General features: G+C 34.9%; 3 protein-coding genes and 1 long non-coding RNA gene across 5 annotated transcripts; 3 read left to right on the forward strand and 1 right to left on the reverse strand.

Annotated features, from left to right (window-relative positions):
• Position 1: 1 nt before the first annotated feature.
• LOC149702478 (integrin-linked kinase-associated serine/threonine phosphatase 2C-like) lies at positions 2 to 2,184 on the forward strand. The gene is made up of 6 exons (XM_089866290.1): positions 2 to 182; positions 362 to 680; positions 758 to 864; positions 1,154 to 1,335; positions 1,410 to 1,733; positions 1,803 to 2,184. Exons 1-6 carry the CDS (start codon positions 146 to 148, stop codon positions 1,962 to 1,964), a joined length of 1,131 nt encoding a protein of 376 aa, XP_089722416.1. The 5' UTR covers positions 2 to 145; the 3' UTR covers positions 1,965 to 2,184.
• Positions 2,185 to 3,020: 836 nt separating this feature from the next.
• On the forward strand, positions 3,021 to 11,888 carry LOC149702479 (EF-hand domain-containing protein D2-like). The gene is made up of 4 exons (XM_089866294.1): positions 3,021 to 3,382; positions 10,979 to 11,126; positions 11,215 to 11,349; positions 11,441 to 11,888. Exons 1-4 carry the CDS (start codon positions 3,207 to 3,209, stop codon positions 11,582 to 11,584), a joined length of 603 nt encoding a protein of 200 aa, XP_089722420.1. The 5' UTR covers positions 3,021 to 3,206; the 3' UTR covers positions 11,585 to 11,888.
• A 461-nt stretch (positions 11,889 to 12,349) lies between these two features.
• LOC149702480 (solute carrier family 25 member 36-like) lies at positions 12,350 to 24,557 on the reverse strand. 2 transcript variants are annotated; one of them, XM_089866291.1, is made up of 7 exons: positions 23,836 to 24,550; positions 22,433 to 22,666; positions 18,135 to 18,212; positions 17,138 to 17,238; positions 16,864 to 16,930; positions 16,145 to 16,419; positions 12,350 to 14,186 (listed from the first exon to the last, which is right to left on the reverse strand). In XM_089866291.1, the coding sequence occupies exons 1-7, from the start codon at positions 23,880 to 23,882 to the stop codon at positions 13,933 to 13,935; spliced, it is 1,056 nt and encodes a 351-aa protein (XP_089722417.1). In that variant the 5' UTR covers positions 23,883 to 24,550; the 3' UTR covers positions 12,350 to 13,932. The 2 variants fall into 2 exon arrangements, with proteins under 2 accessions (XP_089722417.1, XP_089722418.1); XM_089866292.1 differs by lacking the exons at positions 16,864 to 16,930; positions 17,138 to 17,238 and having other exon boundaries at positions 23,836 to 24,557.
• Positions 22,664 to 24,100, forward strand: LOC149702481 (uncharacterized). The gene is made up of 2 exons (XR_016381741.1): positions 22,664 to 23,727; positions 23,794 to 24,100. It is a non-coding gene; the product is annotated as an uncharacterized LOC149702481 (long non-coding RNA).
• Positions 24,558 to 24,737: the final 180 nt, after the last annotated feature.

A 24,737-nucleotide genomic window follows, 5' to 3' on the forward strand; every position in this document is an offset into this window, starting at 1 on the left:
ACAGAACTAAACTGATTATATATCAATTAATTAATTTGCGTCGTCGTAAATTTTCAGTTCGCGAAATATTTAGGAAGTCGGATTTTTTAATTTGAAATACGGAACGGAAATGATTAAATTTTGAATTAGTTTTGAATCAAGCCAGATGGATTTGTTTTCCGATTTACCAACACCTTCCAAAGGTTAGTTAATTAATAGTTTCTGAAGTTTGCCGCCCGAACGTCCTCCAAACCCTAACCCTAATGTTTTAACGTTAAGCCTTGGCCAATAAAATAAATGAATTTAAAAACCATTACTATTAATCTATTAGGCGCAATTGGCATTAAATAACTAAGTTTTATGTTAAAATTATAATATTTAGAAAGTAAACAAGTGCCTCCTAACAAAAGAACCCTTCTTCCCAACTCTGGAACTGATCTATTTGGTGATTTACCCGCCACAACTAAAACTCAGGAAAGTAAGCAATCATTAGGAACTTCGGAACTCCAACAAGGGATCAAAAGAAAATTAGAGGACGAGGATGGCCGTGAAAATAATATCAAAGAAATTAATAACACCAATGAACTCTATACATTACGAGCCTTTGTATCAGAGAGGAAAGGTGAAAGAGAAGAGATGCAAGACGCTCACGTTATAATGAATAATTTCCATAAAAACATTGAGGACCTTCACTCTTCCGTGTAAGTTAATTTTTATTTTAACTTAATGAAATCGGGCCCCAACTTGTTTAAAGAACTTTTATGTGAATGATTCTCAGAGAGAGGCTTGCATTATACGCTGTCTTTGATGGACACGGAGGGGCAAGGGCATCTAAGTTTGGAAGCGTTTACATTCCAGCCAACCTAGCAGCTAAGTTTCCCAAGGGTAGCGCACTATGCCTTCGAGCTTCTGAAATCTATTATATAAAAACACTTAGGTTAGTCGTAAAATAGCCTTCTTGTGAAAAAAGAGTGCAGAAAGTTTAACATTAATGAATTTTATATTCATTTGTTTATAGAGGAAAAGATAGATCTGAATTTATACTTATAGTTAATTGTTGTTAATGGATAATTTTGTTTGCAAGGCCAACTTAAACCTTTTCTTTAGGCTTATCCCAATTTTGTTTCACCATTAATTAATCTTGATATATGGTCTCCTTGTCTTAACTTTTTAGGAGATGTAGTTCAGGTTGAGAAAGATATGAAGAAATGTTTCTTAGAATCATTTAAAAAAACAGATGAGGATTTTTTGAAAGAAGCTGCTAAGAATAAACCATCTTGGAAAGATGGAACTACATCTATTACAGTCTTAGCTATCAATAATACCCTGTACATTGCAAATTTGGGTGATAGCAAGGTATAATAAAAAGACTTCCGTGTCAACCCGTTCGTTCAGTAGAGAAAATTTAACTTCTAAAAAACCGTTTTTAGGCCATTATTTGTCGATACAATAACGAATCCAAATGTTTAACCGCAATTCCATTAAGTAAAGATCATTCCCCTACTGATTATTCTGAAAGAATGCGTATTCAGAAAGCTGGAGGCTCCGTTAGGGATGGTAGAGTTTTGGGAGTCCTAGAAGTTTCACGTTCCATAGGAGATGGTCAATTTAAAACATGCGGAGTTATTTGCGTACCGGACATTAAAAGATGTCAATTAACTGAGAATGACAAATTTGTCGTATTAGCCTGTGATGGATTATGGAAAGTTTTTTCTTCCGATGAAGTTGTTGAGATTATTAATGATACCATTAACGTAGGTTTCCTAATTCAAAAATTGTGTACAGAATGATTTTTTTTTTGTACTATAAGCCTAACTTTTCAGGACAAATCAATAAATAAAACTGGAGATAAAGATGAAGAAGAAGTTCGATGCGAAGCGGCTTGTACTAGATTAGTAAATGAAGCGGTCCGAAAACTTAGTGGTGATAATGTAACGGTGATTATTGTTTTAATCAAGTCAAAGAACAGAGAGAACCTGAATTGAATTGAATTGATGATCATGTTCAAATGTATACTGGTAAGGAAAAAGAGTTGGAGTTGGCAATCTTTCCTTTTTTTAGAAGATAAAACAACAGAACAAAGAAATTATGTTGACACTTTTGCACCAATTAAGGGAGGGGGGCAGTGTTATTTGTTTTTTGTTGTTGTTTACTCATTTATTGTAATCACGATGTAATAAAAGAAATTGTCATTATTTAATATCATGAAGTGTGTTTTATGTTTCTTTTAATTCCTTCAGCGGTTGCAAATTGCAATTGTGTAACATTTTTTTTAAGATATATACTTATGCCATTATCTTGTCAATTATTATTTCAAAATGAAAGTTTTTTCTTTCTGCTTAGCTTATTTTGAGATAAAACATTTTTAAAGAGCTCTTATCAACATCAGTTTATATATTAAAGTATTAACCTTAAGTGTAGGCCTATTTTTTATCAATTAAGTCTCCCCTGTTTCCTGCGGAATAAGGCTTACGACTGATTTGCGCAATGCACTTAAGATTACTAATTTATGATAACTTCCTAAGTTCCTAGTCCTACAGGAAACTTAAGATTCTCGTAATTTTATCGAGTATCTCTAAAAGATAAATTATTTCAGTCAATTAAAATTATTTTAGGCCTAATATTCAATTAAGGACGTCTTTGATATCATTAAGACTTGGCACGTGGTTGTAAAACATTCAAAAGACTACGTCAACCAGGGGTCCAATAAGAATGCCCCACCAAAAAACCCGGGAAATATACATATACGTCAATGTCTTGTTTTTTTGGGCCTAATCTGAAATATTTAACGAATGACGAATGTTTTTTTGAAACTCAAGACGATAAAGAAAAATAAAACCAGCCACGTCTTTCAGTAAAGCAATAAAAATTTTAGGGAAACGTTAATTTGATTAATCATTAATAACGCCTCGTAATTTTAAAGTGCGACAGAGTGCGTACGTTATCGCCCCCTACTGTGAACCTCATGGACTGGCTGCTGGAGATTTTCCTCGTCTCTGATTGGTCGGTAGTGTACTAGAATATAAAAAGGCGCTCGCTTTCGAGTTTACGTCCCGAGACTTTCCCCGCGCGTTTGTCAGTGTGTCAAGAAACGTTAGAGTATTCGCAGTGTCCTAACGTGCTCTTTTGTTCGAGCTTAAATAGTCAATAGTACCTTTTGTTGTCAAACCATCTATACGTTTTTTATCGGGGCTTCTTAATTTTGCTAATAGCAGTTTTAATTAAATATGGCCAACGACGAGTTATCCATGAAACTAGCCCGGCGTCAAGCTTTCAACGAAGCGGGGGAGGAGGGCTCTACTCAAATTATGCCCGCCAAACGGTTTCAAGTTTTTAATCCCTACACGGAATTTCACGAATTCTCTAGGAAAGAGATCAAGGACTACGAAGCCACATTTAAAAGGTAAGATAACAGATCTTTAAAATTCCTGTATATAAAGAAAATTTAAAAAAAGGGAGGTACCGCTTGCTTGCTTGCTTTGGAGCCTGAATTCATGGGGTCAAAGGTTAAACGAAAAATCCACGGTATAACCGGGCGCATGACTTGAAATTGAATATAAATTATGCTTATAATTATAAATTTAAAAGCCTGCTTGCGTTACTAAGTCACAAAGCACGAAATTATCAGCTGTTATATAGTCCAAAAATATCTAAGAACCCGAAAAGGCTCGTGTCAAAGGTCAGAAAATCTTAAAATAGGCTAAAATGTAAGTCTTAACTTAAGACTGAGGCATTCCTGTTTAATTTACGACACATCATCGTGGGTGTTACACTCTGTCACCGCGAATTGATTCATTCATTCAAATTTCAAATCAAAAGGAATAATAGCGTATACTATACCTACTAATTTATTTCTTCGCGACAACAAAAGTTCTTTCTGGCGATATCCCGTTATTGAAACGCGTGACTAACTCCGTATTAAAAGCAAAACGCAACAAGTAATGGTGACTCAAATGAATTTTTACAAAAACCCCCTTGGCGTCGTTGTCGTCATTATGGTGCCAGCCATAGTAGCCAGTCCACTAACTACTATGCCTAGTACTACTAGACAGTTTTAGTTTTATGAATGTTAGAAAAGGGGTTTTAGAGATATATTTTTAGTTGTATATCGATCTTTATACGTCTAGCCAGCCATTCGGGTTAATTTTTCTTTTTGAACAGGCAACTATTTTAGTGACGAAGGCTGACTAATGTTTAGAGGGCATGAATGTGTAACCCCATTTTTTTTTTAAATCATCGTTTGTCGATAACCCGTAATTTAATCCTGCTAAAATTAATTTAAAATACCTTTCTCGTAAGAAATGGTTTTAAACTTTTTTATTTTACCCCCAAAAACTGAATTGCGATACCATTAAACTATTATAAAGTCCATACGCTTGAATTGAAGGTTAAGTATTGGACATTTTATCGTAATTGTGTAAGGAAGTTTTTACCTCGCGTTTGGACTTAGATCCGCGTAGAAATAAACAGAAGATTTAAGATAAATCATTTCTATCGTCTTTAACCCAATTTTTCTCCCCAAAAAATATGAAATTCTTCGATTACCTTTTTGATTCTTTGATAAGAACCTAAGAAAGAGTTCTATGGAAAAAGGCAACGTCCTATAATTTTCAAAAATGGGGAAAAAATAGGCCTAGAGGTATCCTTGATAAATAAGAAAAGAATATGAAAGCAAAGGGAAGGAAGAATGTAACTCTACCTTTTTGTACGTGTCAGATAAAAATAAGCTTTAGCTTCGGCTTTTTGATTTTGACCTTGACTTTACGTGGGGTGGTCCCCAACTACTTTTTGACCTACCCTACCCTACCCTAGCAGAAGTGATTTTTACTCCGCCCTGTTTACTACGGTAAATTTCACCTCGAAAAGACTCCGCGTAAGAGGCTATCCCCTTCTTAACTTCTAATATTTTGTTAGTAGAGATAACGCGAGGGATGATTTTATACCTGCTGTAATTTGAAGGTGAAATTCAGGAGTTTGTTACCTACAATAGTGGCAGTAGCTTTCTGGATCTCTTTGTATACAATGAATCCATTGAAAATTGCCATCAGAAAATATCTCGTGAAAGGTTTAGAAAAATTGGTTTTTGATATTTTTGAAAGGATAGGGTATCCTTTCTGGCAGAATCCATACAATACCTTGGAACTTGTACCATTTAGGCTTAAATTAGGCCAACGACAAACCACCAACCAATACCACTATATTTTAATAGCGTTTGTTTTTGAAATTGTACGGCTTCTAATTTAAAAAAAGGACCTTGAGAGTTAGCACCCAAATATCTTCGTAGTTGTGACACCGGTTCTTCTAGAATTCCGGGATTACGGGAAACTTTGACTCTTTATTTACTAAATAACCTTGATTTCAAGCTAAAGTTACCAATATTAACGATACTAGTTAAAATGAGAACATATAAGATCACACACTAACTTCAAATTAATATACTTCTATCATAAGTTCATAAGATATGTTCCATATAAGTTTGTCACTGGTAACTTAGAAACTGGAGCTTGTCATGAAGTGAGTGAGGTAGGTCATAGATTCAGGGTAAAGCGAAGACGCCTGGTGAGGCGCTGCTGTCAAAGGCTTAGTAATGCAGACTTAAGGTGGAATTCATAAAGGTCGGACGCAACGCAATTTAGTACAGGCAAAGGCAGGGCGTCGTGCGCAAACTTCCGCCTTTGCCTGTACTAAATTGCGTTGCGTCCGACCTTTATGAATTTCACCTTAAATAGGACCTAGATGGAACTTGGTCCTGCAAAATTAATTATTAATTAGGACTTCAAATCTCGCTTCCGTCGTTCTCACTCGAACTAGCTCGAGCTGTAAGCAACTCTCTAGCATTACGAAGTATAGGTAGTGTCATACTTATGGAACGGAGCATAACTTATAAACTTATGCTTCTATTCGTTAACGGTTACTGCCGTGTCCAAAAAAAACTCCTTTGAAAATCGACAACCGTCTGTTGTTTTAAAAGACAACAAAAGATTCTTATAAACCTTTTTAAGCTGCACTAGGTTCCGCTCTGTCTAGCTTTTTAAGGAGCCTTCAGCTTAGTTTTGTTTTATTTCGGCTGTCAAATGATAGAGTAGGAATGAAACGTTTTTAGTTTATTAGTCTAGGGCCCATTTGCTTCGTTAATTGGCATGGTACAAGGGCCAGAGGGTTACGCTGCAGGCAATGATGGATTTTATTTGGACTAGAGGTTCTCTGGCGTGGATTAGGAAAACTTGGAAAACAAATTACTCATTTGTCGATATACAAAATGAATTTCTTGTCCCTAAGTCTATTACAAAGTCCGTGGTATGGTTTTAGGATAGAATCTTTGTTAGTTTTAACAGCAAAGGCCCCCTTTTCGTTATGTTATTTGTAAACTAATTAACTAGTCTCGGCTAGACAGTATTACGCTTAATTAAATATTAAGTAAGCAGATCCTGCTGAGGATCCATTCATCCTTGGGAATCGTTGATTCAGTGGGAAATTCGAGAACGTATTAAATATATATTGATTTACATTTTACATATCAAAATCTCCTTGAAATTGTGGAAATTTTGGTATTGACGTCAACTGCTATTTCCTTTTAAATAAATTATTTATCTATGTTGCCCCCTCTACGATTGAAGTTCGAGTACATCATTCTCGAATTCCGAAATATTCTGATATTTATTCGAGATGCAATGCGAGATTAAGGAATTTTTTTTTACCCATCTGTAGACTATAATGGCAGCTCGTGTTTATTTCCCTATATATTTCCCTATAGATCTCAATAAAGTCAAAGGTGGTAACTGCCATTACTGTATAGATTGAATGATGTATAAGCTATACTAATTTCGAATTGAAAGCCACGCTTTGAATATTTAATTATTATTGTTATTAAAGGGAGCGGTTCCTCTTTCTGAAATATTTCGATATACATGTTTCACCACAAAATACAGGATATCCTCTTTTGCCTGTAAATTTTTTCGGATGTGTTTCCATTTCCGATATTTTTAGTAACGTTCCCTAACTTCGCTTCCTTCCTTGTTTATGTAAGGTTATAACTAAACGTCCGAGAGCTCGGACATTATTCGTATAATGGATAATAATTCCTGTATTCTGAAACTATTTAGAAACTCCATTTAACCCCCGACACCTGAAAAGGTCGGCTCTAGTACATTAGAAAAATCAAGTAGTTTAGAAACCACTTTTACAAAATAATAGAGAGTGTTAGACTCCTCGGTTTAATAACGCAACGTCGTGGGAGTGAAGTAATTTAGACCTCTGGATGGATAGATGGATCCTTGGAAAGCTTAAACAGTCAAATACCCCCCTAGGCGATACCGTTTTTAAGGGGATTTCTCTAAATTTAGGAATCGTTGGAATTGGAAATTATTGAGACCTCTTCTGCCTTGAGTGTTTACAGTATAATTATAGGTATTCCACGATTTCCCCTCTAGTCGGAACTCGGAAGTATTTTAGTTACTTTAGTAAGGATTTCGGAAAAGAATTTCTAGAGGGAAGTGGTTTTTGAAGAGAGGCCCTTCTTTCTGGGTTTTGAAGATTAATTTGCTAAGTGACCGACTTATTAATTAAATTTAACTTCGGAGAAAACTCGAGCAAAAGTAAATGTTAAAGAAATTTAAAAACATACTTTTGAAGGATAGTATTAACCCCTATACACCAAAGGAGGTTTTGTAGTTCGCTAGCGTGAAAATAGGCCTTAAAACTCTTTGAAAAGATAATCTCCTTAAGTAAAGAAGTAAAAGAAATTCAACTTCTTAATTAAACCTAATTATAAAAGATGTAGCTGTAATTCTAATTTGACCGAGGCTTAAACGTCGTCGTAAGTCTATTGTTAACATACTCCAGAGTTGTTGCTCTAATTTCTATTCAGCTGTATTATTAGAACACGCGAGACACTGGGAAATAAATCGAATTTGAGGGGACACCTTTGCCCTTTAACTTCCTTGCTTACCTTTCCAGCTCATGGCCCAAATTTTTTATTCTTGAAACACGACATCCCATCCAGGATGAGAAAACGTGGTTTCCATAGTAACTACTCCATTCTGTCTAAATTTGAAAATATGTTCTAGACAAATACAAATATTTGTTTTACTTGTTCCTTCCCCCTTGGAACGGATATACGTGACATTTCGGGAAAGGTAACGCGAGTCTCTAATCTTTGAATTTACAATGAAGTGACTAAATCTTGATATTGTCGTTGCCAGTTTATTTAATTTTGTTTTATGATTCAAAGTAAATAGTTGAAGTACCAATGCTGACGTCACGTCCTCGTAGCTCCTCCCCTCTCGGTACCACACCAACTGTCAAACCAATTAAAATATTTTTACGTGTTAAACTTTGTTCCTAAAGAAAACTTTCTTTCCCATAGAGATTATGAATCGCTGATTATTTTTGTTACTTTTGAACGATGCAGTTTTATTTTTGTCCTAGAATTTTCGCTTGATCGCGCCGTCATATTATACTTTATTATAAATATACTGTATATCAAACGTGACCTATATTTGTTTTTGATCATTTTTGAATTTTCAAAGCCGCGCTAAGGTCTCGGGTTATGACGGGTTTAAAATTGAAGAAGTTGTAAAAATGTAATTAGGGAAAGGGGAATGTGCAGTAACTGATTTTGTACGCTTATTTGATTTCGTTATCATCCTTGCGTTACGAACTTTTTAAATGTACGATTTACCGAGGGGGAAACTACTATAAATTTTTTTAGTAAATTTAATTAAGGTTTTAACTGTATTCTGTTAAATTATATTTTAATTGCGCTGACGTTAGGCTTTAAGTCACATTCAAGGAATTGTTTTGAACTGTTTTGCAAAGGTCACGAAGACTTATTCTTAATAATAATAATATTAGAAGTATATAATACTTCTCTTCTATTATCTCCTTCTGAAAATATTTGAAATTTGAAATAAAATGTACACACTTTTTTCCTCGCAAGTAGTTTACCCCTCGTATCAAAAGAAAACCAAACCACGTGCATTGACCAAGCTGAACTAATTTCGCGGTTAAATTTGTGGAGTTCATTAATTTCTATTCAATACATCGGTCAATTTGAAAGATTTCTTCATTCCTAGTTAGTCCTCAATTTCTGATTAAATAATGAATTATATAATTTATATATTAAAAAGAAGTGGGGGAAAGTAATCGGCTTTCTTTTGTGAAGGAATGTTAAGAAATCAGACTTTTGATGACCCCACGTGACTTCTTCTCAATCCGTAAATTTTATCGGTCTTTCGTGAATTCGTGAGAGGTTATGGAATGGTTGAATGGCCGACCTTTTAATCGGGGCCAATATAAATAAAATACAGTTATAAAAAAAGAAACTCATTTAAATTTTAAATCAATCAATCGATTAGTTTAATGAGGATATAAACCCCCTTTTAATTATCTTATTATTAATGAGAACATCTTCTTATTCTTCTGGAGCCCTTGGCGGTTTGTTATAGCATTTGGAATTGGAACTTTAAATCATAAACGGAAAAAATGGCGCGAAATTTTGGCGCGTTTATGATAATCTTAATTTTCCAATGCCGGCTCCGAAACATCAGCTTATACTTATCGGGCACAGATCTGTCATTTTTGACCCCAAAAAATATATATATGTTCATTTCCCTTACTTAATCTGCCTCGTGATTGGATGACTGATGATGTAGCCTTGCTAACCAGTCCAGATTTGGCGCCATTTTCCGATGATTACCCTTCTTTGGGGGGACTGACTTGTTTGAGCTTAATCTTCGTTTTCTTTTTTTTGTAAGTTTTATTTAAACCTAACATAAGGAAGAAGGATTATCAGACACGTACTTGAATATTTTTCGTTTTTATGTCGATGGTGAGGTTTTTTATTTCTTTGACAACAAAGATTTGACAGATAAGAGTATGTCCCGATCAAAACTCGTTAGGGTTATATAACAAATTTCGTAAAGGTTTAGCTAAACTTGAGCTGAGGATTTATTGGTTCTTCAGAGTACCTAGAAATAGCAGGGAATTATCATAAACGTCAGGGAATTTTATATTGGTTTGAACTAGCTCGCAGTAAGTCCCTAGCATTATGATGAGGTGTCATACTTAGACAATATATCTTATACACTTATGGTAGTACTAGACTGAACTCTCTGTTACTATATTTCTTAATTCAAAACGTATCGTTCTACTAGCTCTCGAATTTGTTTATTTCAAAGTCTGTATTCGTTTTATATGCAAAATCTTTCAGATAGTTTCGTAAAACGTACCGCCTTTTCAGGTGTTACATGTCACAAATTATATACACATTTCGAAACATCAAAATTGGCATTTTTCTTTTCTTTTTTACCAAGATTTGCGTAATAGTTATTTCGGCATCGTTTCTAGTGTTGAGTTTATCGCTTCCCTTTTTATGGAGAATGTTTTAAAAGTAGGCTAATTACTACTACAACTAAAAATTTATCCTTTTGGTTATACGAGCTACTTTGCAGCTTTTTTTTACTCTAAACCCTAGGTTGAAGAACGTTTTGTTAAAATTCTAAAACAATTTTGAGGGCGAGGCAATTCTAATTGTTTAAAACCAGTTTTTATTCTTTAAATTTTAATTTTAATTGAAAAGGTGTGTAGCGTATAACGTAGTGCATACCTTTCGCAACCTTGATGTCCTTTAATTTTAGAGGGGGACACTAGTCACACTACGGCCCAATTCTGTCTTTAAACGTTCTCAGGTGTTATACGGGTTCTTGAAAACTGCAAGAGTTTGTAACTCCGATAGTCTATTCTTATGATTGCGTAATTAAGTTATTGCCGATTGCGGTGTTGCCAGGCCGTGAAGTTGATCGTCTGAAAGGGCCTTTAGACGAAGGAGCAGGGGGGGGGGGTTCCGAATTATTTTACAAACTAGCATCTTTCCTCGCAACTTCTTTGTTTCTCGCTTGATTGTACTTGGCACGCGGCTCACAAATTTTAAGTGGTTCTTAAGTGGTCTACTCGAGAATGTACTGTAACTATATTTATTTTTAAGTGTTGTTATTTGAAGGTTTGATACGGGGAAAGACAATTTTATTGATCTCACCGAGTTGAAAAGGATGATGGAAGTCCTCGGTGCTCCCCAAACTCATTTGGCTCTCAAGCAAATGATTCAGGAAGTTGATGAAGATGGAGATACCAAAATAAGTTTCCGAGAAGTGAGTTTTAACAACTTAATGGATAGTCAGGTTTCTTTTGAACTTGGATCGCTAAAGATATTTTTAATCTCTCTCTAACGCGATATAGTTTCTGTTGATATTCCGTAAAGCTAAAGCCGGTGAACTTGTTGAAAATGGAGGTTTAGTACAATTGGCTGCCTTGACAGAGATTGACGTGGACAAGGAAGGTGTAGGAGGGGCCAAAGATTTTTTCGAAGCTAAGGTATTGTTCATTATCGTTTATTTCGAAGTGCACCCTTTATATCGCTACTAACCATCTTGTTTTGGGGTTTTTCTTTCGCGCCATTTAAAAGATCAAGGAACAAAGTCGAGGTTTGAAATTCGAGGAAGAAATTCGCGCCGAACAAGAGGAACGTAAAAAGCAAGAAGTCGAAAAAAGGCAAAGACAAGCGGAGTTCAAAAACAAAGCGAAGTATTTTGAACAAGTGGCCGCTTAGTGACGCGCGTTTCTTCTCGTCGTCACGTGGGCGCCAAAAAGTTGTTCCAAACGTCGAGACTCTCTCTATCTCGGACCCCTTTCTAGATTTTCCTCGCCATGGACCATTTCTAGGAAAAAAAAAAAAGAAAATACTTTTATTTGTGCCTAAATATCTTTTGTAAATAAGCCTGTGATATATTTTTTAAAAAATGGAACAAAAAAAGAAACAAATCCACCAATTATTTCAAGTGTAAGTTGTCTTTGTATTATTTTTATCGTGTCGCAAATATAAAATGAATAAAGATTAATGTAAATTGTATAAATATTGAATTATTATTCATAAGGGAGAGGTAATGTTATGGGTGTGACCAGCTTGTTTTATGACGGTTGTAAAATTTCGCGCGCATTTTAAGTCAGTGTTGCCATCCAGTCGTCAAAAAAGTCTCGCGCCCTTTTTAAGCCGGTGTTGCCAACGTGATAGATTAGAGGCGGTAAAAAATGTAAGAAGCAACATCGCTCGCTGTACTGTGTTTAGTGTGCTAACTGTTAAGCCTTTGCATCATAATTTTAGATTAAAATTCTGTCATTGGGAACTTTGAAGGCCTCAAGATAAATTAATTAGGTAAGATAATTGTTTTAATTGAGAAATTAAGTTAAGATGATGCTGGCTTATTTAAGTTTAATTACAAAACCCATGCCCGTGCCCCTATTGGACGCTAAGCCTTTGCACCATCCCCAATGAATGTTAGGCCTACTTGCGCATTAAAAAAGATTCTATGAAAGATAATTTTACTACAAAACTTTATTATCACAATACTCTTGTGGCTTAATAATAATAATAACTCCAAATAATTATTTACAAGTGCAATAATAACATAAAATAATTAGCTCGGTAATTAAGTTTTGGAACTTTTTTTTTCTTTCTTCTGGGACTAGGGACGTGTGAACTAAAATCTTGGGGACTTAAATTCTGAAGGAATAGTTTAATTTTAAAACGAACCACACCCCCTAAAATTATTCCAATTTCAAAACAATTAAAATATAAATATTTACATTAATTAGAACTTGAGCATGGATATAAACTTTTTTCTTTGAAGGGGTGGAAATTACTTGGTAATCGTTAAATGTGATCTTAGAATTTTTTGTGGTTTATCATTAGCACCAAAATTGTTTTAGCGTTAAGGTGAGTTTAGCTATACATGTATATATATATTTGTTTGTTTACATTATTTATTAATGTACATTAACTTTATAACTCTTTTTTTTGTACAAGATTTGGTTTGTTTGTTTTTAAGCACTGTTTATCTAAATACAAGTACATAGTAATAATAGTAGTAATTTAAATTGATTAATCTCGGATTTTTGTGGAGTTTTTAATTACTTTTGAAAGCACTAATTTAGTAAGGTTTAACTTTAGTTTACTTGAATTCCCCCAAACAGACCCACTTTAATTGTGATTGAGAACAGATAACTAACCACTTAAAAGATTTGTACATTAATTCATGATTAATGCAATTAAATGAATATTTAGGCTTAATTCTTTCAAGTTTAAAGTAATTAATGAGACTTTAGGCTTAAATCTTTCAGGTTAAATTAATTAATGAGACTTTAGGCTTAAATCTTTCAGATTAAATTAATTAATGAGACTTTAGGCTTAAATCTTTCAGGTTAAAGTCATTTAAACATGAGTATGCTTCGATTAAATTAGGTTTCAGGCTTGTTTCTGAATTATTTCCGTCAATTAACAAAAATTAATTAATTATTTGTATTAAATGAAGCTTTAGGCTTAAATCTTTCAGGTTAAAGTAATTTAAACAAGAGTATGCTTCAATTTAAATTAGGATATATCAGGTTTAATTGTTTTGGTGAAGTAACAAACGTAAAAATGAATCAATCTACGCTAAGAGAGATTTTTTTATTCATTAAAAAAGCTCTGGTTTTTATTATGACTTGTCAGGGAATATTTTGCTTGTGTGTTCCGCCGCTAAATTTAAAAAATAGGTGTTATTTAGCATTCAAGGAACTGCATGACTCTTATTATTATAATTAGGTAATTTGTCATTAGTAACATTTGTTTTTTTTGTTGTAAAAAGATAATCAACTTTGTACAAAAATCTTTCTTTTCTTTTGTCTCCTTTTAAAAAAGATTTGAAAAATATCTACACGTTTAAATTCTTAAATTAATATACATACAAGCTCAGAGATGCTCTAAAAACACAAAAGAAACAGAATGAATGAATACCGTTAAGTAGGCAGTACTTTTTCATCATCAATTTCCAATTTTAAAGCCAGCCAACGTAAGAAATAGTTTGTTTTTTTTAACGTTGCGAGTAGAGTAGTCAATGTTTGTTTCGCGTGTGTTTGGTTTTAACACGGTTCTTTATCCTCTTCGTTGCTACATAACTGTAAGGCGGGTACGCCACATTGGTAACTCGATAAGAGGTAGACGACGGCTTCGTAAGTAGCCATCATAATGGCTGTGTTAGGAATTTGACGCACTAATTGCGTTGCCAAACCCCGATAAAGTCCAGGGTGGCCTTCTTCGCGGTACACCAAAAATAAAGTTTGAAAGAAAGATCGGTATTTGTTGCCTTCTTGCCTCAATCTCGTTCTTGCCACTTCTGGAAAAATACATTGGTAGAAGTTTGTGTTAGAATGTGTTTATGGTTTTCGTGAAATGTGTTTATGGTTTTCGTGACAATGTGTTTATCGTTTTCGTGACAATGTGTTTATGGTTTTTGTGAGAATGTGTTTATCGTTTTCGTGACAATATGTTTGTCGTTTTTGTGAGAATGTGTTTATGGTTTTTGTGAGAATGTGTTTATGGTTTTTGTGAGAATGTGTTTATGGTTTTTGTGAGAATGTGTTTATGGTTTTTGTGAGAATGTGTTTATGGTTTTTGTGAGAATGTGTTTATGGTTTTTGTGAGAATGTGTTCGTTTTTGTGAGAATATGTTTGTCGTTTTTGTGAGAATGTGTTTATGGTTTTTGTGAGAATGTGTTTATGGTTTTTGTGAGAATGTGTTTATGGTTTTTGTGAGAATGTGTTTATCGTTTTTGTGAGAATGTGTTTATCGTTTTCGTGACAATATGTTTGTCGTTTTTGTGAGAATGTGTTTATCGTTTTCGTGAGTGTTTATCGTTTTCGTGACAATATGTTTGTCGTTTTTGTGAGAATGTGTTTATGGTTTTTGTGAGAATGTGTTTATCGTTTTCGTGACAATATGTTTGTCGTTTTTGTGAGAATGTGTTTATGGTTTTTGTGAGAATGTGTTTATCGTTTTCGTGACAATGTGTTTATGGTTTTTGTGAGAATGTGTTTATGGTTTTTGTGAGAATGTGTTTATGGTTTTTGTGAGAATGTGTTTATGGTTTTTGTGAGAATGTGTTTATGGTTTTTGTGAGAATGTGTTTATGGTTTTTGTGAGAATGTGTTTATGGTTTTTGTGAGAATGTGTTTATGGTTTTTGTGAGAATGTGTTTATGGTTTTTGTGAGAATGTGTTTATCGTTTTTGTGAGAATGTGTTTATCGTTTTCGTGACAATATGTTTGTCGTTTTTGTGAGAATGTGTTTATCGTTTTCGTGAGTGTTTATCGTTTTCGTGACAATATGTTTGTCGTTTTTGTGAGAATGTGTTTATGGTTTTTGTGAGAATGTGTTTATCGTTTTCGTGACAATATGTTTGTCGTTTTTGTGAGAATGTGTTTATGGTTTTTGTGAGAATGTGTTTATCGTTTTCGTGAGTGTTTATCGTTTTCGTGACAATATGTTTGTCGTTTTTGTGAGAATGTGTTTATGGTTTTTGTGAGAATGTGTTTATGGTTTTTGTGAGAATGTGTTTATCGTTTTCGTGACAATATGTTTGTCGTTTTTGTGAGAATGTGTTTATGGTTTTTGTGAGAATGTGTTTATGGTTTTTGTAAGAATGTGTTTATCGTTTTCGTGACAATATGTTTGTCGTTTTTGTGAGAATGTGTTTATGGTTTTTGTGAGAATGTGTTTATGGTTTTTGTGAGAATGTGTTTATGGTTTTTGTGAGAATGTGTTTATCGTTTTCGTGACAATATGTTTGTCGTTTTTGTGAGAATGTGTTTATGGTTTTTGTGAGAATGTGTTTATGGTTTTTGTGAGAATGTGTTTATCGTTTTCGTGACAATATGTTTGTCGTTTTTGTGAGAATGTGTTTATGGTTTTTGTGAGAATGTGTTTATGGTTTTTGTGAGAATGTGTTTATCGTTTTCGTGACAATATGTTTGTCGTTTTTGTGAGAATGTGTTTATGGTTTTTGTGAGAATGTGTTTATCGTTTTCGTGAGTGTTTATCGTTTTCGTGACAATATGTTTGTCGTTTTTGTGAGAATGTGTTTATGGTTTTTGTGAGAATGTGTTTATGGTTTTTGTGAGAATGTGTTTATCGTTTTCGTGACAATATGTTTATCGTTTTCGTGACAATATGTTTATCGTTTTCGTGACAATATGTTTATCGTTTTCGTGACAATATGTTTATCGTTTTCGTGAGAATGTGTTTATCGTTTTTGTGAGAATGTGTTCATCGTTTATGTGGCAAAATAATCTTACCGTGGGGATAGGCAATGATTGAGGCGCAAGTTTTGGAAACAGCTCCCGCAAACATAAATTCCGCAAAGTCTTTGGGCGTTTTGAAATCGGGGCTATAAAATTGTTTATCGTGGTATTCCTTTAATTTTGCTTTGATAAATTCGTAAATCACAAAATGAATGATAGTCTCTGAAATGCCGAAATACGAAGCAGTCAGCCCCTTGTAAAATCCAGCGATCCCTTTGGCACTGTAGATTTCTTTCACACATTGCAAGGCTGTTACGCTGCCATATTTTCTAAGAACCAAAACAAATTTAAAAATTTAAATTTACATTAAAAGATAACAATCTAAGGGGGTAACCACTTCAGACGAGACAAAAGTCATCTTCATTTGATAGTTCCAAAGATCGGTACTTATTATCAAATTCTATGGTATGGTATCGAAGAAAACGAAAAACTTCCAAATTTCAGAGAGCCCAGACAAAAATTCAAATATGATCTCGATAAAAGAGATAATTAAATTTTGATAAATTTGATGCTAAACTACATGAAAACTTCCCAAACTAAGTCAAAAATATAGGAAATTATAGGATAATATAGGACCGCTGGTCTCCCTGAAATTTAATTACTTTAAACAAATTTCTAGGGAGTTAATGTCAAAATGGTTACCACAATTAATACTAGAACAAAATAAAACAACGAAATATCGAAAAAGTGTATATAAATCAACATCTTTTTACCTTTGGTCCAACTGAAGTCTTGTTTTCACAAACCAGATAGGATTGGTCAGAGAACAAGACGTAAACCCTTCAATTAATTTTTTTTTTTTTTAAGGATTAAAGCAAGAAGAAAGGGAAATTAATTATTAGCATTTTGCGTTAAGATTTATATTTATTTATTTAAACAGTAAACTTAATTATCTATAAAAGTATATTTTTATCGCGATGACGATAAAAAGATACTTTTATAGGTAATTGAAGTACTTATGGATTGATTGTTAAGTTTAACAATTACCTGCGCTGGCTGCGGAAAAAATATGGACCAAAGGCGTATCGGGTGTAAAAACACCATTGAAAAAACTCTTGGTATTTGAATAGGTACAAAAATAAATTGCCCTAGAAGAAGGTAAAGAGAAAAATAGGAAACTAATTAATGTTTTTCGATGTTGTTCATTCAAAATATGCCGAACGTAAAAAATTAAGCGAAGTATATTAATTTCTTTTTATTGTGTATAACATAAGTTTATAAGTCATATGTTCCGTTCCATAAGCATGACACTACCTATAGGGAGCTAACAACTGGCTAGGGGGAAGAGATAGTCTGACGTCACGCAGCCCATCTCTGGTTGGCATTTTTGCGCGTAGAATACCGCTTCCAACCGTTAGGGGGGGGGATGAAACTCCAGTAAGAGATAGAAGGTTGTGACGTTTCAGGGTCTGAACTGTTAGCTCCCTATACTTTGTAATGCTACTGAGAGAAATTACAGCTCGAGCTAGTTCGAGGGAAAACGACGTAAGAGAGAATTGAAGTCCTACACTCCATCTAGGTCCTATTTAGTCTGTTCTAAGCCTGCCTTTGATAGCAGCGCCTCACCAGGCGTCCCTCGCTTTACCCTGAATCTATGACCTACTCACTTGAAAATTACAAGCTCCAGTTTCTAAGTTACCAGTGACAAACTTATGGGAGGTACATATCTTATAAACTTATGGTATAATAAAAATAGGGGGGTAATTTTAGGATGACAAACCACAGGGACTCGGGAAGAGCAAAGTATGACTCGTACGAGTGTGTAGTGTGTTAGTGTGGTCTCTCGACTCTTTCTTCCTCAAAACACCCCAATTTTTTAAAAGCCCAATATTATTTTTTTTTATATCTGTAATAATAAAATTAACGTTAAGACACAAAAACACCTCGGGGCATTTTTCACCCACAACAATTAAAATCATCCATCCTAGCTTTCATTATGGGGTTTTTTTTTTGGATAAGAAAATTGGGCTATTTTTGAACGTACCTTGAAGGTGCCACACCGACAAGATTCGGTCCCAGTCCTTTAAATAATGCCTTCGTGCCTTCCGTTTCGATAATATGCCTATGAAGAGAGAAAATAGACGCGCTCGTATTTTAATATTTTGGGTTATATAAAGCGTGTTTCAAAACGAGAGGGTTAACTAATTATAGGACTGAAGCGAGGGGCTAATCACTGTCAAAGTTTTTGTACACAGATTACAGATAATTATTTAAGGGCTGTCAAGGGCGGGGATTTTAAAGATTACGCGTAATCAATTTAGTACAGCCAAAGATACAGCCGTGTACACCGTGTGATCGGCCCCTCGGACTGACGTACAGTGTATGGTTCTTTGGGAAATCGATTTTGAGGCGAAAATGTAACTTCTATTTATCTCCATTTTGTTATCCACAAGGGTCACTGTTTTCGAGTTAAGATTGGTCAAAGTATTTTAGGGATGACCCCCTTAAATTTAATTAAGAAACTAATTAAGACAATGATTTCTAATTTAATTAATTAAAGGGGTCATCCCTAAAACACTCAAATCAAATCATAACTCGAAAATAGTGACCCTTGTGGCAAAATTGTCATTGATTTGAAGTTACAATTTCGACTCAATATTGATTTTCCATAGAATCCACTCTGTAGTTGAATTCCATAATTAGTCCGTTTAATTTATAATTAGAATCAGTTTTGATAAAATGGACAACTTTGTTGCTTGGTATTTTTCCAAACAAATAAATAAACAAACAAACAAACCTCTCAAAGACAATAATGGAAAATAGTATGCAAAGAGAGATAATTTATGTTTCTTAGAAATACATATATTTTAATTTCATCTTGATGGGACAATTTTAAAAGGACCGATTTTTAAAGAAGTCCGGCTGATAAGCTATGTACAGTACTAGAAAAAAGAATTGCAAAATTCCTTGTAGGAACCCCTGATAAAGAGCAAAGTGTTTCCTATTTTAAATTGTCAGATTTTCTCACGGCCGTGTAAACAAATAAACACTTCATGAAACAATGAAATGAATCATTTCTAATGTTGTTGAAGGAAACCGTATGTTTTTAATTAGATATTGACCCAATTTTAATTTAAAAAAGAAAACTTGCAAACATCAGCTGGCTGCCAGCTTAGACGTTTGGGTTGGCGCCTCAAAAATTAGTCAGACCATAAGTTTATAAGATATGTTCCTTCCATAAGTATGACACTACCTATACTTCGTAATGCTACTGACTGACTTGCAGCTCGAGTTAGTTCGAGGGAGAACGACGGAAGCGAGAATTGAAGTCCTACACTCGGTGGTTAATTAATTTTGCAGGACTTCCATCTAGGTCCTATTTAGGCTGCATTACTAAGCCCCCTTTGACAGCGCCAAAACCAGGCGTCCGTCGCTTTACCTCGAATCTACGACCTACCTCATTCACTTCATGACAAGCTCCAGTTTCTAAGTTACCAGTGACAAACTTATGGATGGAACATATCTTATAAACTTATGGTCAAAGTCAAACCAAGTTAAAACCTTCAATCAGTCAATGATTAAAAATCTGGCATTAGACTCTTCTGGTAGTTATTCGAATTTAGAGATATTTTTAGACATTTTAGAAAGATGTGTAAAAATAATTTCCCATTAGGAATACCCCCATCCATTCCAACTACGTCACTTCACTTCTTAACCTTGTTAAATTTCTGGCACGCATGCATAAATCAAAATGAAGCAATTTAAATTTCAAGATTCTTGCGCAAAAGATTTATTTTATCCTATCAGGCCACTTAGGAGGAATGGGATAGATAGATTCAACGGCGTAGGAGAGAGCGGAGGGAAATTGTAAACCTCAGCTTTCTGCAGAAAGAATTACCAAGAAGTTATATCAGTATCTCAGAGAGAAGGTATAAGATGCCTTTGTATTCGCGCGCCATAGTCCCAGTCCCTCTTTCAAAATACAAGGGGGGACGTAAAAGGAGGCGCCGGGCTATTTCGCCTCTCCTCAGTCGGAAAATACGTAATTTTCGTCGTCGCGCTGACGTGAGTTTTCAAGAACCAATGAGATGCTGGTTGTAATTTAGAGGCGGGGATTAACTCCGGACCTACGTTTGGACTGGAGATAAATCTGGCGAATTTATACCTTCTCTCTGAGATACTAGATATAACTTCTTGGAATTACTAAGTCTCCAGGAACTTAGATAGCCTAGGTATCCGCGAAATATTTTGTTTACAACAGCTAGGAGGGCTGAGTTCACCAAAAAATCCCTGATCAACTGCCAAAGGTTTCTGGCTCAAATGCCAACAAACTTTAAACTACTTCGCAGCAAATAAACCAATTCATATTATCACCCCTTCGTCCTAGCCGAGGGGGTAGACGCTTTGGACCTCTGTGTACACCAGAGTTCAAGAGTTCAGTTTTCACAGTGCATTGATTTCAAAACCTTCGGAATTCACAATTCAGCTTTGACAGTACATTGAGTTCAAGACATATTGTACACCTGAGTTCTCAAGTGTCTACCCCCTCGGTCCTAGCCCTTTTTATAATATTTATCGCAATTTCTAAATTAGTTATTCATAAATTTTTAACTCTTGCAAAGATCAATGACTCCATTTCATCGGATCTAAGAATATTTTATAGCTTAAATTTCAAAATATCTATTGAAGGCTAAGCGCTATCAACATAAGTTTATAAGTGATATGTTCCGTTCCATAAGTATGACGTCACTACCTATACTTCGTAATGCTACAGAAGAGACTTACAGCTCGAGATAACTAGTTCGAGAACGATAGAGCTATCACCGATGCCCAGTGACGTCACCAACGATATTTGCCCAAAGAATCAAATTTGTACCAAACATGGCCGCCCACCTTCAAAGCTAAGCCCGTGACGTTCTACCTGGGCACTGACGTCACAATAGATAATATAACAGATGAGATATGGGTGGGTTGAATGCGGAAGGAAAGCTGACACCCGCCAATATGGTTGCCAGAACCTTGGTAAGACTTAAGAGGGTATGACGTAGTATTCAGTCAACTGAAAGCTCTCTATTTAGTCTGCATTACTAAGCCTTTGACAGCGCCTCACCAGGCGTTTTCGCTGTACCCCGAATCTATGACCTACCTCACTCACTTAATAACAAGCTCCAGTTTTTAAGTTACCAGAATTTACAAACTTATGGATGGAACATATCTTATAAACTTATAGATAAAATATTTTGTCATGCCATTTTACGTCAGATATACTCCCCTCCCAAGAAAGAGTTGAAAGTTCTATTTTTTCTTTTTTTTTCCAGTACTGCATTTATAGTTATTACAAGATTACAGGAAGTATTCAAAGTCCAATTTTATATTTTCGGTTACTGATAACGTAATCCCCTTAACATTGATGAACTTATTGCCTAAAAATGGATGGTTTTAGAGATAATTCCCCCCCCCCCCGCAGTTATTAATGTACTGTAAATGAACACCGCACCTTATCTTGTACAGTCCTAGTTTATATTAGTGTACCCTACACCACCCACATGTAACGCGAATGATTCAAACTGAAATAATTTTGATAAAAAGATATTTTTTTTCTTAGAAATCGTAATAGAATCGCGAGAATAACAAATTTAATCTATTAAATTGTATTAAACGTTAAATTTTTGTCACATGTAATAACACGTGGTGGAAATTAACCTTCATTTAGGCTGCCCTTATTTTAAATTAATTAATTAATTAAGGGCAGTCTTTAATTGAATTAAATGGTTTAGTAACATAAAATGTAAATTAAGCATTTAACTATTAATCCTGCAGCTGCAACAACTGCAGTGGTAGTTAAGAACGAGTGACTAAACATTAACATGTGTTTTACTACAAGTTCGTAAAATATGTTCCATAAGTTTGTCATGAAGTGACGTAGGTCATAGCGACGCCTAGTGAGGCGCTGTCAAAGGGGACTTAGTAATGCAGACCAAATAGGACTTGGACTGCAAAATTAACCACCGAGTGTAGGACTTCAATTCTCGCGTCGTTCTTAAACTAGCTCTCAATAAGTTTCTAGCATTATCAAGTATAGGAAGTGTCATACTTATGGAACATATATTATAAACTTATGCTACAATACAGTGGTTGACAGATGGGAAATTTTGAAAACACTTTCTAGACAAATTGCGTAATATATGCAACCTTTTAGGACAGCTTTTGTTTTTGAAATTTTGAATCTCAAATTATATAACATAATATTAAAATAATGAAAACATTCTTTTTAAACTCAAATCAAGGACTTTTAGGACATTTTCTTACTTTTCTAAATAAAGTATACATGCTTTCACTTACTTTAAACACCTCCATATTCCAAAGGATGGTCTCTTCTGTCCCGGTTTGATGGGAGAATTGAAGGGGTTGTTTTGTGGTACAGTTGTGTTCGAATTTGGATTACAAACACCGCAAAGTTGTAAGCGAGAATTGGAATTCACTGATGCATAATCAAAACTGGCTACTGATGATTGTAATCTCGTTTTAACCACTTCCAAGGGACAAGTCGCGATGGCCCCGGCTGTGCCTCCAAGCCTGCGTTCATGTTAATTAAATTAATTAAGTTACAATACAGAAACGAAATTAAAGAAAAAATTGTGTTGTGAAAGTTGGGATTATGGCATTTAACCAGCTTGTTTCCTAACAAATAGGGTACCCAATAATAACTATGGTTATTGGTTATTTGTTATAAAAACGGACTTTAGAATAACAAATTACTGTAATCTAAACTTCAAAAATTGTCAAGTGTCAGTCACTGTTTGTCTAAATATTTCAATGGGCCTTCAAAGTATTTGGACATATGGCGTGCTTAAACTGTCTAAATAATATACAATATTCTACCTTTACATAATTGGTACATCCCATACGAGAATTTAAAGGGAATACTACCCAAAAAGTGTTCCTTGATATGCTTACATAATCCGTAGTAGGTTCAATTAAATGTCAAAATAAATAATTTATTGCAAATTTATTCTCATTTTCTGAAACCTTAGGTCATTATTTAGCTTCTTTCCTGGTATTATAGTTTGCATAAATAATATATTAAACCACTGTTACTGTTACTTTTACATAATCTACCTGTACATCTTAAGTGTGTGGGTGTGCCGAGATTTTATCTTTCTAAGTTTCTACCTATGCAAATTTATACACTGTTACATCAGAGCATTGTCTTGAGTAACAGAAATGTTATCTACACATATCTATTCCAGGTATAAAGCTATACTTTTAGAATAACACTTGAAATTCCAATGTTAAAGGTACTAATGACTAATTTTTTTTTCCCTTAAATTTAAAGGTTGTCTTTCCCGCATAACAGGGATGAATAGGCCTATTTTTCCGGTTTGATTTTTAGGCTATTTGGAGAGGACCACCCGCCCGCAATCTGGCATGCCTGGGCATGATTCCCAAGACGTTTCTTCTTCCCTGACCCCTCCTTTGATACTAAAGAAAGAATCCATACGCCTATAGTTACGCCTCTGGGCTTATCTTAGCATGAATCCATAACAAAAGAGTAGGTCAATAAGAAAATTCTATTGTCACGCCTGGTAAACCTTATACGAGTTTAGCAGTTAGGCCTAATGAAAATTGACCATTACGTAAGAGTATTTATAAGGTTTAAGGGATTGGCCCACCCAAAATAAGAGTATTTCCCTTGGAAACAGCTGCAAAGCTAAGGAATTTGTGCGGATCAGATCGAGACTTACCCTCCGGCTAGCAAATGTATCACAGTGTCGTAATACGACATGGACATGAGGAGTGGATGTCGTGGAGTGTTTCTACTTTAACCATACGCTTATTTTCATCTATCTTGAAGTGTCTTTTAATAACTTTGGTTTTAATGTAACGTATTATTCGGAAGAAACTCAAAATTATCGTGAAAATGTCGCAGTATTTCGTTTAAGAACGCAGTCAACTTTTGGCATCCGATCGAATCGCGTCCAACTATCGCCGCGTCCCCGTGAAGCAAAAGCGGTGGCGCCAGTTGAAAATATCAGTGGCGGGGAAAACAGCTTCGTAGCACGTGAAACGTTTGGAAAATGCAACTTCTCATTCGTCCGATTGTACCACGTGGACGGGCGGGCTCGCTTGGCTACTTGCCAGCGAAAAAAACCGATGTAAACAAAAATGAAAGGAGGAAATTGGGGGAGCGGAATTCAGAAAGGGGGATGTGGGTGCGCTGTGCTTATGGATGGCTCGCGCAAGCCCCGAGCTAAGCCTACTTTGCTTTGAGTGCGTGCGACCTTTCACGTTCGCGCTTTTTTCAGCAAATTAATTCATTAAAATAATATTATTTCATTTGGTTTTAATGGATTTTAATTGTTTCGTGACTTTTAATATTGGTATAACATCTTTTATCAGCAAATACCGCGTTATTTTAAATTATTTTATCGCAACCTATATATCGATTGGATAGTTTGAAAGATTCAAGTTTCCCGCGTAAAATAAATATCAATCGATCGGCGCATGCGTATAATGTTAGAGATGTTTCCAGCCTTTAACAGCGGGGGCCTGTCTAAAGGCCGGTTCAGACGACACTATTTTTCTCGCTACGCTCGCTGTGCTGAGCTCATCAGATTTTCTGGCTTCACCAGCCTTTAGAAAATTC

This window comes from Phalangium opilio, unplaced genomic scaffold (genome assembly GCF_054372755.1).
Source record: "Phalangium opilio isolate 3A_F unplaced genomic scaffold, DU_Popi_V2 ptg000017l_1, whole genome shotgun sequence".
Classification (NCBI taxonomy): Eukaryota; Metazoa; Arthropoda; class Arachnida; order Opiliones; family Phalangiidae; genus Phalangium; species Phalangium opilio.

What these genes read in the sequence shown, in the direction of transcription:
- LOC149702478 (XM_089866290.1), top strand. Translation starts at nt 146, where the DNA reads ATGGATTTGTTTTCCGATTTACCAACACCTTCCAAAG. An exon ending in TTTACCAACACCTTCCAAAG is followed by an intron (nt 183 to 361) that starts GTTAGTTAATTA and finishes TATAATATTTAG; the next exon opens with AAAGTAAACAAGTGCCTCCT. An exon ending in GAGGACCTTCACTCTTCCGT is followed by an intron (nt 681 to 757) that starts GTAAGTTAATTT and finishes AATGATTCTCAG; the next exon opens with AGAGAGGCTTGCATTATACG.
- LOC149702479 (XM_089866294.1), top strand. Translation starts at nt 3,207, where the DNA reads ATGGCCAACGACGAGTTATCCATGAAACTAGCCCGGCGTCAAGCTTTC. An exon ending in TACGAAGCCACATTTAAAAG is followed by an intron (nt 3,383 to 10,978) that starts GTAAGATAACAG and finishes TGTTATTTGAAG; the next exon opens with GTTTGATACGGGGAAAGACA. An exon ending in CCAAAATAAGTTTCCGAGAA is followed by an intron (nt 11,127 to 11,214) that starts GTGAGTTTTAAC and finishes AACGCGATATAG; the next exon opens with TTTCTGTTGATATTCCGTAA.
- LOC149702480 (XM_089866291.1), bottom strand. Translation starts at nt 23,882, where the DNA reads ATGTCCATGTCGTATTACGACACTGTGATACATTTGCTAGCCGGAGG. An exon ending in GGAATATGGAGGTGTTTAAA is followed by an intron (nt 18,213 to 22,432) that starts GTAAGTGAAAGC and finishes CTCTCTTCATAG; the next exon opens with GCATATTATCGAAACGGAAG. An exon ending in GTCGGTGTGGCACCTTCAAG is followed by an intron (nt 17,239 to 18,134) that starts GTACGTTCAAAA and finishes ACCTTCTTCTAG; the next exon opens with GGCAATTTATTTTTGTACCT.